The sequence below is a fragment of the Podarcis raffonei genome, chromosome 13 (genome assembly GCF_027172205.1).
Source record: "Podarcis raffonei isolate rPodRaf1 chromosome 13, rPodRaf1.pri, whole genome shotgun sequence".
Lineage (NCBI taxonomy): Eukaryota > Metazoa > Chordata > Lepidosauria > Squamata > Lacertidae > Podarcis > Podarcis raffonei.
Window position 1 is genome coordinate 23249137 of NC_070614.1, and position 12249 is coordinate 23261385.

The 12249-nt window shown below is 40.1% G+C and overlaps 1 protein-coding gene across 3 annotated transcripts in view; it reads right to left on the bottom strand.

Annotated features, from left to right (window-relative positions):
• The window catches only part of NPEPPS (aminopeptidase puromycin sensitive), a 75131-nt gene that overhangs the window by 26922 nt on the left and 35960 nt on the right, over positions 1-12249 (bottom strand). For all 3 annotated transcript variants that reach the window (XM_053361121.1, XM_053361123.1, XM_053361122.1), the window contains exons 4-9: positions 11149-11270; positions 9717-9824; positions 7845-8045; positions 6423-6519; positions 6284-6317; positions 2354-2468 (exon numbers count right to left, since the gene is read on the bottom strand). In XM_053361121.1, the coding sequence (XP_053217096.1) occupies positions 2354-2468; positions 6284-6317; positions 6423-6519; positions 7845-8045; positions 9717-9824; positions 11149-11270 (677 nt within the window). The remainder of the gene's footprint in view (positions 1-2353; positions 2469-6283; positions 6318-6422; positions 6520-7844; positions 8046-9716; positions 9825-11148; positions 11271-12249) is intronic.

Here is a 12249-nt window from a genome sequence, read left to right on the forward strand (position 1 = left end):
TCTCAGAATATTTGAACATACCGTATTCTGTTGTTCTTTCAAGGAAACTCAGAGAAGCTTCTAAGTGACTTACAGGCAGCCTCCCATGCAGGCCAGGTCAAGACCTATTTATCTTTAAAAAACTGTCCCATCTTATGGTCTTAAACCAGTCTCTAGATGAACTTTATGCATGTATAATTCAGAATGCTGGTTTATAGAACCCAGACAAATTTCCGTGCTTTGCACAGTGGCAGTACTGTGCTAATTGGGGATTATTGCTAATTGGGGATACAGAGTCAGTTAGGGCGTGGAGAAAAATAGATTTACTTATTTTTTAAGAGGCATAATTGAAAGAATGGAAAAGAAGACAATGCAAGACATTTGTCTGCAAAATCGAAAATAGACATTACAATAATACCTGTTTGATTTAATGTGGTATGAACATTGAATCTCACAAGCTAAGAAGTGGTGCATACACTATTCCAAATAGTGTGAACTGCATGAGCCATGTGCACTATTGTTAGATGCACAGTGCATGAAAATCTACCAGTGCAGCCACATTCTCAAATACAACTGAGAATCTTTGCAACCGTAATGGGAAAGAAGAATTCAGTTTTATTTAGGGATTGAGAACCAATAGAATTATTGGCCAACATCTCATGCCTTATCATCCTTTTCTGTGAAAATAATCTCATTAGCTCAGGACTGTGGTGCCTGCTGAAGTCTAACACTAGCACACCAAGTGTGATGGAACCATTTCTTTCTGTGGAAAGTGTCTGTGCTTATCACCAGCTAGCCATGCCAGACATGCAAGCAAAAATAGTGTATTGAACTCATGCAAAGAGAAAGAAAAGTTGGCACACAAGTTGCTGGGTTGTTTTTTTTAAAAAAAGGGGGGCTACTTTGATTTGATAAATGGATTTGAAAAGCCCATAAAGTCAGGTGAATACTGCTGCATGCTTTGGTACGGCTGGGTTTATTGAAAAGGTCAGCTCTCTCCAGAGTCCCTCCTTCATTTCATAGAAGAGCTGGTTAGTCACACAAAGCTGCCTCTGCCATGTTTCCAACTGCCCTGGTGGCATGTCAACTGCTAAAAATATGCCACTGGTTTTGTGAATAATATTTTTCCATTTCAACAAGTTCTACTGTAGCAACGGAGAGGTCATGTGACAAAGGAGGAAAGGTGGCCTTGCCAGTAATGAAGGGGTGGGGGGAATGACGTACAAAAAAATTAAACTGAAAAGAAAAGAGGTTAAACTTCCCTCTCATTTGCAAGTAAAGTTATATTGTGGGCACCGATTATGGAGATGATGGGAGGAAAAGAAAGCTATTCCCCCAGCTCTTAAGGCAGGGATAGAGAACCTTTATATTGAACTACAAATCTCATCAACCTGGCCATGGTGAATGACGCTGATGGAGTTGGGAGTCCAAACAATATAAATAAATATTTGTAAACCACTTAGAGATTTAGTATTAAGTGGTATATAAACATATGAAATAAATAATAATCAAACTGGAAGGCCACAGGTTCACCATTCCTGCTGTAACATATGGAAATTCAAAAAGCACCCTGAAACGTCACAGAGTGAAATCCTTTTCCACAAGTGGATAGTACTTATTGTATTTGAATGTTAAGTTTATAAATAGGTCTGTATTTAGTGATTTTACACTAATACCACTGAGGTATACCTAATTGTCGTCTAACTCAGCATCCAAAGAAATTCATCTCCCCACACGTTTAAAAGACTTTATAGCCGCAAAGATAAACTTGTAAATGTGTGGATCACCCCATATGCCAGAAGAAGCATCAGTTCCCTTCATAGATCCTCTCCCCACGGATACTAATTTCAGAATTATGAAAAATATCTGCAAGTCTGGTGAATTTGCAGATTTGCACAAATCAGAAGTTTCTGACCTGCCTAGAGTTGCAATGGGTGAGGGAGATCATAATGGTATTTGGGTTAAGAAGTTAACGCAAGTGTGAGGTTTTAACCTTATTATTATTTATTTAATTCAATGCTTTATTGTGTATTATGGCACATTCTTTCGCATTGCCGGGCATTGTGAATCCTGGAGGGAGCAAACAAAATGTTCAATGGTAGTGCACAACGCTTCTCCCTATAGCGTCTCATGAGGCAACCTGTGGGCCACATCTAACCCACTGAAAATCTCCAGGTGCTGCTGATGCCCCAATACTGCTGTTTTTCCTAATAATACTCTGCATAGGCAGACATGCACACTTGCAGTACCATACAAAAACATGAGGCATCTGCTGTGACCATGAGCAGATACACTCAGGACAAGTAATAGGCGGGAAACTGAGTAACCTTGATCTAAGCCCAGAGCAAGGGAAAGTCAAATACAATTTTTGTACCATAGTCACAAGGTTCCCAAACCACTGGTGAGCAAGCTCATGGCCCACGACGAGAGCCACCCATTGGCGGGAGGAGGAACAGGAGTTTTTGGGATCTATCAGCAGTGCAGTTTCCCTGTGTATGAGAAAGAACAGAGACTGAAGCAAGGTGACTTAGAGAGAAAAGCACATTTTTTTAAATCAATCAAGCTATCAAACTCATCTAAACAAGAGTGCTTCATGCTTATAGGTGAAAACAGCAAGGTTAACATTTCATATCTGCTAGGATGCAGCAAAGAGTACTTTTCCTCAGAGGGAAAGGAGGGAAGACAGCACATCACACCTACCCCTCAAAAATGCATCTCATTTAAAAATAACTGGTCTGAAAAAAGGCAGCTCAGCAAATAACTTTCCTCAGTTACACGTCAGTTTGTTGTGTTCATTTCATAAATTATCACAAAGCTAGCAACTATTTGTTCAACCCCGCAAGAGTTCACCAACAAAAACTCTCTACAAAAGGACCTATTATATAATGAATTTTTGGATTTGGGATGTTTTACTAATTGGCATAACCAAAGCATGGAAAGAGGCTTCCAGGTCATTACAACTCCTAAAACTCTGCAACTCTCCAGACCTATTTATTAGGACCCCATTATCCACTCTTAGCTAAAGCGTTAACATGGCTGCTCCACAGTAACCTCCTGATGCCTTGAAATTTGCCCCACATTAATGAGATTGCAGTTGCCATGTTGAACGCCAGAGATATAGGTGCCAGTATTCCGATACTCTGTGTAACAGGGACCGAGCTAAAAGGGTGGGCTCTATTATTATTATTGTTACTATTATTGTTGTTGTTATTATTATTTTAATGCTATTGCTGTGTCCTTTAGCTCAGTGCACGCAGGGATGCAAAAGAGGAAGCCACAGATCTACAAGGCATGACTTCTTTAAAATGAGGCACCCAGAGTGAATAGAAAAGCTTACTCTAGAACTGACACACAGAAAAAGGATACAAGGTGAGTTGTGCTCAGGGGCACTACCACTCCACACCAATATGTTTCAAAGTCTCCTAGTCACACTTCAATCTAGCTACCAGGGAATACTTTTTAAAAGGGCTTTTTCAAGAAGAGACTGGCAGACAAAGGAAATAAAACCCAATGATCACATGACTGTTTACAAAAAAGCAAAAGCTCTCTTATGCTCCTTGCAAAAGTTGTTTCTGGTCTACACCTCTTTTTTTCCAATGGGAGCAGTGACAGGCTGGGCAAATGGCCAAACTATGTTCCATCTGCTCCATTTGAACATTCATTTGGTTAGCACAGAGCCATCGTAACTAGGGCTGCTACAATTAAATAATCAGTTAACACTGACTGATTAAACGGGGGTAGATTTTTAGTCACTCGGCCGATTTTTTATAAATTTATTGTTTTTTACAAATACTTCAAAAAACGGCAGATGGGAAATGCTTTTTATGAATGAAAGTTTGGGGAATGGTGGGAAAGGAACAAATGATTCTTTTTTCTTTTGTCCTGAAAGGCTTTTAGAGGGATGGCTGGTCAAGAAAAAATACAGTATCTACATAAGGGTGAAACTGCTGTGATTCAATGGTCAAAGATACAGGAACAATGGCAACTGGAGAGGAAGTCAGAGACTTTGTGTCATTATAGCCTACCAAATGCCTTCTGATGACATGGGCTAGAGTTATTTTAAATCAAAATATTTTAAAGGGCACACTTGCCATGGCTGTACCAGATCAGAAAGGTGGCGGTACAGTGAGCTCAGTTACCACTAACCATTTTGCCCAAACTTTCCAGCAATGGTGGAAAGATGTTGGAGACCACCAAAGGTCACAATGATTTGCGTGGGAGAGGGAAGGATTTCAAAATTTCAAAAATAATTGGCAATCTGGAAGAATGGGGTTCAGTCCATAGAAAGATATGGCACTAGAGTGTTGTGATATAAAGGAACCTCCCTTTGTTCTCACTGTGAGATAAGGCCCACCCACGAACCCGAGGAGTTTGCCTGGCAGCTTGAAACAATTTGGAAACAGCAGGATGGGTTGAGAAAAAGAATGCATCTGCACAGGCCCAAAGACTGCCATAAATCTGGGGCGAAGGCGTTAGGAATGCAACAAAGATAGATCAGATGAAGTGTAAGTGTGTGTGTGTGTGTGTGTGTGTGTGTGTGAGAGAGAGAGAGAGAGAGAGAGAGAGAGCGCGCGCGGCAGCAAGGAAAACTTGGTATACTACTTTAGAACTACAAGTTGAACTAAAAGTTGCACAAATATCTTTTCTAAGGGTATAATGCAGAGACTCATCCCCACATACAGTTTTTCTTCAACTGCAACCCTCATTCCCCTGCTCAATGCACCTACAAGCTAAGGATGACAGGGAGAGTTTGGTTAGAGAATTCCTAACAAAGGAAATGCCCCCATGCCATGCGTTATCTTTCAAATGAATTTGTGTCAGCTTCCCTAGCACCAAATCCCCAACTGCTCTTTATATTTGTAGTAAGTTAGAAGCAGTTTTATATGAAAGGAATGAAGCTATTCAAGGAATCTGCTCATGAGACTGTTCTTCAATGCACTATATATAATGCTAGAATATGCATGGGCTAATGTGGTTCTGGAGATTTATTGCTGGAAAAATTGTTAAAGGCATAGACAGCCCCAAAATTATTTGAGAATTACCGTATTTTTCCATCTATAAGACACCCCCATGTATAAGACGCCCCCTATTTCTGGGGACTCGGATTTAAGAAAATGGGGGGGGTGTATCCATGTACTGACCCTAATTTTTGACATTATTTTTAGGGGGGGGACCTAGTCTTATACACAGAAAAATAGGGTATATCTTACGAAATGCACGCGCCTGCTGTTTGACATTTTTGCATAAGGAGCTTATAACTTTTTAAAAACGGGAATCTCCGAAAGGACAAAAACCATACAGGAAAAAAAATTTTTTTTTCACTTTGCAGCTACAAAAGTTTACCTGCTCAACTTGAAAATAAAGTGAACTTCCCATTCTCTAAATGGGTGCAGGGCGAAATACTGGTGTGTTTAAGTTAAATATGGAAGTTCTGATACTGACCGTGATTATGGTTAAGCAGCATTTGAAACCAACTTAGAACTCTGAATTCAACTCCTGATCAGCTAACCCTGCTTAGCCTCAAATATAGTGAGCATCAATGCCAATGGAAGTTAACTGTGGCTGAGGAGAAGGGTAAGTTCATTTCCGAGAAGAGGTATAGGAGAAAACATGCAACTCGCAACTTATTTATGATATCTTAACCACGGTTATGAGAGTGGTAGTGCGGTCTTGTGTGCTCCCTGTCTACCCTCTTCAGTCGCGGAAGATTGGAAGCCTTTGCTTCTGCTTTCAGATACATGTCTTTTCTAAACTGACAACTGTGGTTGGTGCTAGCTATGGTTTACTGTGGCATACACATATCACTAACAACAGCCTGAAGTTGGCTTGTTTCAGTAAACTTTAGTTTGTTTGTGTTCAGACAGAAATAGAATTGGCTACTTGAAAATGGAAGCAAAAGCCTAATTGTGGCCATGATAGTGCAGAAGAGGAGAGCCTATGAGCCATAAGTATGGAATACTAAACTTTGTGTTGGCATTATGTGTGATTGTAACTTGTGTCTGCATTGGGCCACAGAAGGGTGGGAGAAGATACAAACAAAGGATTTAAATTAAAGGTGCTGCATTTTTAAAATAATGTAATATTCTTGAATATTGTGGCTTTATAAAGCTCTACTTTTCTGAGGGATATGCTCAAATACCTATTTTTGTGGAAACTTCAACTTGCACAAAATGGAAAATAATTTTGAGGAAATTACCAAACAAGCCCAAATCATTACAGCTTTCTACACTATATCTGATAAAACGTGGAAAAATTAGTCAACAAAGGACACGGAAGGGAGGAAAGACAGTATTTAACAGCATACCTATAAGTAACAAGGCCCCAGTTCTCCATGGCACCTTTATAAAATAAATACAAAGGTTTATTGATATTGATACACACAACCATCTCCTAAAATGTTTTACAATTCAAATAAAACTCAGAGGTAACACAAAATACTTTACCAGCTGCAAAGTCTGCAATAGCTATGAGATCAATTTTAGGGAGAGGGTAAGGAACATTGAAGTAATCCTTATAAAAAGGCAGCGTTTTAGCAGCAACCTAAGGGGGGAAAGGAGAAAAATGATAGAGAGCATGGTGTGTTAAGTCAAAATAAAGAAGACCTGTTAACTGACTTTAAGACATTGTGCTTTAGCTTTTACTCCTAAGTCAACTGCAGTTGTTGTTAAAACTATGTCAACTCTGGCCTTTGCCAAATCTACACACACGACATGTTTACATAAATGAACACACGTGTTCTGATGAATATCTGCAAAAAAGAGAGGCCTGAACAAATTCCAAAACTATCTAAACCCTGCACCAAAGAGGACTTAATGGTTGCCCAGGGGACAGGGGTAAGGGTTTTAAAGCCATTTTATCTGCCCCCAGGGACATACCTAATCAAATTTGAAGAAGTATGTGTATCCACAGTTTACCCATAAGGAAAAAACCATTTAACAGAAAGTTCACAATTTATCACTTCATCTCTTCCCCAGCTCCACCCAATCACACAAGCTGTAAATCTCTGAAGCCTGAATAATTAGGTGACGCTATAATATTATGGAGCTAACCATTTATAAGTTGTTCAGCTTAGGTGACAATATATGCCCTACTTCCAACCAGTGCCTGGAAAACAAAGTTCCCCCTGCCACAGCATGAACATCAGAAGTTGCCCAAGTCCGGCCTTACGCAAAATTCATCTAGGCCAGGCTTCCTCAAACTCGGCCCTCCAGATGTTTTGGGACTACAATTCCCATCATCCCTGACCATTGGTCCTGTTAGCTACGGATCATGGGAGTTGTAGTCCCAAAACATCTGGAGGGCCGAGTTTGCCTATGCCTGATCTAGGCTAATACAGTGGAACGTCGGTTTTTGAACGTAATCTGTTCTGGAAGTCGGTTCGACTTCCGAAATGTTCGGAAACTGAGGATCAAAGGGCTGTTAGCAAGTTCAATGAGGAAAATTGAGAAACATGCCTCAGAAGCTGTTCGACTTCTGAGGCACGTTCAAAAACGGAAGCATTCACTTCTGGGTTTTCAGCGTTTGGCTTCCGAAACTTTCAGCAGCTGAGACATTCAAAAACCAAGGTTTGACTGTATATTGTCTACACTGACCAGCAGCAGCTCTCTAGTGTTTCAGACATGGGTCCTCTCCAGGTTTACCTGAAGATGCCAGGGATTAAACCTGGGACCTTTTACACTCAACCAACCATGTGCGCTGTCAATAAGCTCCCTGCATTAAGCAAATGCATCTAAGTTCCCCCCCTCCATTTTAACACAGAAATGGCAGCTAAGCAATTGAAACAAGAAAGTGCTAATATTAAAATATTTCAAATCAAAAACAGGGGCACTGTCAAAGCTACTGAAAGATAAGGAAGCATGCTTTACCTCTAATGCAAACTTTCCTTGTTCTGCTTTGCCAACTGGAGTGTAAACACGGACTAACACGCCATCAGTGGACCTGGTCTCAACGAAGTCATATTCTCCAACCACAAAAGCAACGAGATATGTTGACATCACAGGAGTTCGGGCAAATTTCACTTCCACCAGGTTTTCATCATCAGGGTAGGGCCTCCGATCAGTGACATTCTTTCCAAGGAAAGATGTTTGGAAGAGACTTGTTAGATTGGCTTTGAAGCGACACCAGATTTCACGAGAAAGATTTGCAGGAGAGATCAGGGCTGGTATTTCCTGTGCTATTTTGCAGTATCAAACAGATGTGTGAAACGAGTCTCATTAACCTGCTCTTTTCCTTTCTATGCAGTTTCCCTAATCTTGTTCTATCATATCCATCTCCTTGCTTTCTGCCAAGCTGCTCTTCATTACAAAAAGGGGGGGGGTAACAGGGTCCACATCTCCAGTTCTTGATTTACCCATTACCAATGCAGCTGGGATGTAGGAAAGGTCATCAATACAATTTCCAGCCTCCGTAACCACCATCTTAATTTCTTGATCCTCGTACTATTTAGATTGCCAACTACTATCCTGCATGCTCTTGCCTCCCCACCCATTTCCCCCTAGGTTGCTGTTAACCATAGTTCAGTATTATTTCTACATCAACCTTGGTTAGAGAGTTGCTGTAAACCAAGAAATCTAGGTTTGCTCAGAACCACACTAAACAGGCTTGCAAACCATGACTTATGGCACGTGAACTGAACTAATGGTTTGAAATAGACAGTATTCCCTGCTCCTCTGCCTGCAAGACAATAAATGGACATACAAGCTCTTCAGGCTTAGCTTGGAAAAAGGAAAGAACCTCCAGAGGCTCAAGAAAAAAAAGTTTATTTAGCCCAAACAAGTTCTTCCTCAGGAGCACGCTTGAAGATTTGTTTCAAGATGCATTCAAGTTTTTAACTAGGGTTAAGTCAACAAACCATGATATAATACCAGAGGTAACCATCATGCCTATTTATATACAATGATCAACCATGGTTTCGCTTTACATGAACAAGCCACAAAAGGCCTCAGTCTCTCATGCAGTCTTTCTAGCCACCAGTCTTTCATGCACAGTCATTCCCATCTACTTCCTCATTCTCTGAAAATTATAGCTTAACAGTTCACTCATAAGCTAACTAGTAAGAAAATAAACCATTTTGGGGTGTTAAAGTCTGAACACACACATTATATCATACTGAGTCTAACACACATATAAATAAATAGTGTAGAAGAAATACACTTAGAAGTATTGGGTTTATTTTGTTTGTTTTTAAATCATATACATACTGCTTTATTGTAAATAGAATCCCTAACTGGCTTTAAAAAGAATTTATCATACTCATATTAGACCCACTGAAATTAATGTATCTAAGTTAACCATGTCCATTAATTTCAAACAGTCTACTCCGAATGGTGTTCGATACAACCCATTGTCTTAGATCTTCTTGATGGCATTGCCACAACTACAGTATCAATCTACATTTTATTCATTAAACACTTGCCTTTTTAACAAAACAAAAAATGTATTTTATTAAACACAAACTAAACAAAACAAAACCTGGAGTACGGTTTGATAATGACATTTGGTATAGTTAAAGTACACATAATGGTAATTCATTACTGAAGTAGGTCTCTCCATAGTGAAGCTTGTGTCACATGCAGTTGTAGCAACAGTGCTGATTTGTTTATATAATCAATTAATAGTGACCACATACTTAGAAAGTTATCCTCCTTACGATGCCCATTTATTACCCTGCTGGGTCAAACATTCAGATAATGCTATTTCTCATACACAGGTAAACCAAGATTATAAGTAACACTTACCATATTTGACAAAGCTACCCTTTCTTTAGGAACCACCAATGAGATATCAAAAGTTGCCTTGATGGCCGGCTCATCCCAGCAAGGAAAGGCCCTACGAGCATCTGTAGCCTGAAAGAAATAAGAACATTAACTAGCCAAAAGCAAGTGAGGGTGAATTTCTGACAGTACCATGCAAGAACAGACCTTAAATCCAAAAAGCTACATTTTCCAAGCAGAATACAGTCTTTAGATAACCTGGACAGAGGAACACAGAAATGCACTGCAGACCAACAACGGGGAACGGGAAGGCAAATGAAAAGAAAGATCCAAGGAAATGGGGGGGGGGGGGAAATACAGGTATTCAAGAAGCATGCACAAAACTACACTGACAGCCATGAAATTTGAAGAAGACCGGAAGCATAAAATTTGGAGAGGCATAATAAATCTACTTGGCGGCTATTGTATTTTGCTTCTATCCCTGACGGTTCCTATTAATAAGCTCTTTTCTATTATATATTTGGTGCAGAAGCAGTCAGTGAGGTGGTACAAGCAAGGCAAGCACTAGTCACCAGCTTGTTGCAGTGTTTTTACTGCTTCTTGAGAGGAGCGTGGGTGAGGTGAGCAAGTGCACTGAAGGTGCAGAAGCAGGAGAGTCAGATTGGTGCTGCTGCCACGCCCACACCCCTCCCCTCTGAGGAACTGGAGCTATGCCCAGTATTTGGAAGCCAGGTGAACAACACCACCCCCACGGACTGCTACTTCCTTGGTGTACAAAATTCGTTTCAATCCTTCTTCTTCCAATGTGAGGAAGGTTATTAGGAAGCCATTTTACAGACACAAAACAAACAGACACCGCTTGTAACTTATTCAGGGCCAATCAGGCCTTGGTTCATCAGCCAATCAATGACAGAAATAATTCTTCCAAGGTTTAAATCAAAAGCATTATCCATTTATTCCACATGGATAGTAGATGTGGATCAATTACAAAAAAACCTGTACAGTTTCTGGTAAAGGGTCAGAAACCAGGCAAGGTTTCAGGTGGGGCTTTTCCAGTAGACTTCCTACCTCACCCCTACACATAACCAAATGTTAACTCTTGGACAACTCTTTCCATCTCCCAGGCTTCTGTTAAAAAAGTTAAATATTGGGGCGTGGGGGGAGAGATACACAGTTTACAACAAGGACTATCAGTGAATAAACAAAATACTGTTTATTACCTAAGACTCTACCAGCTACTAGATCACAGCTTAAGTAATATTTATACTGAGTGCCTTCTGCTTCATTGACAAGAAATGGAAACAGGTGGATTTCTAAAGAGGCAACAGCAAATTAGCTACAGATAAGAAAGTACACAATTGTCTTGTTAGAGACTCTAAGGTACATGTACAAGACATGCTACTTCCAATGAAAGTATTAATGAAAATGGTAGACCATTAATCATAAGAGTCCATACCTCAAACTGGGTAACAGCAGCGTAGCGAGTATCTCCAGAAGGGGTGGTGTATTTACTTCGATAGAAGCCTTTCATTTTATCATTCAGCTCTCCAACAAAATCTATTTTTAACGTCCCCATTCCTGTGATTAAAAAGAGGAAGACAGTTTATGAAGACTTGCTGTGTGGATGTGCTCCACCCAGAATATTCAAATGGGCAAAGGTGTTTGGACTATTTGTTGTCCCTTTGGAATAACCTGTTCCCTCTCCAAATGCCTTGAGATTCAATACGTTTCAAGCATATTCCAATTAAGATATCATTTATCTAGTATAAATGGCATCTCCTCTCTTGTTGCAGATCAGGATTACATGGATTAATGCAAGGGTGCTGTGGTAAGGATGCTAGGGCTGGGAGGTTAGGGCTTCACAACCTTTAACACCATCATTACATATTAATACAGCAAAACCAAAGTGTATGTGGAGTCCAAGTCCTGAAGACTTCTAACCTAGATTAGTTAAGCAAAGTAGGAATTTGGACTTGGAGATAGGCTGGGATGGAACTAGAGCCAAGTAGCAGTAAAAAGAGCTTGTCATAGAAGTCCTGGGCAACTCAAAAAAAATGTTTTGCTGCAGAAGCACACTTAGGGGAAGAACACAACATGGTGAATAAAGAGGAGAACTCTGTTGTTCCATGTTAAGCTATTCCACGGCGTAAGATGGCAGGGAAGAAGCTGAAGTCACACAGAGATGAGCTGAACTCAGAGGTATCACTTAAAAGCAGAGATGGAAAACAGAGCACAGAACTCTGAGATGCCCGTTTAACCTGGCATCTAAAATGTTTGATAACAGCACAAGAATTGGGGGTTGTTTTTCCAGGCCTAAGTGAAGCTTCAAGTTTTAGAAGCTATTCCAGACCAGACCATTAGATATCTGCTGATTAAATATCATGAGTAAAATTTGACCAGCATTCTGGATTGGGGGGGGGGGGAATAGGAATAAAACTGACAATGCCATCTTTGTTGTAAGTTGCCAAATACAGCAAAATAATGCCTGGATCAACCTATAATAATTTGTTTATAGAGGCAGAGCATTTAGGAGCTTTGTTTTTTAAGCTAATTTTCA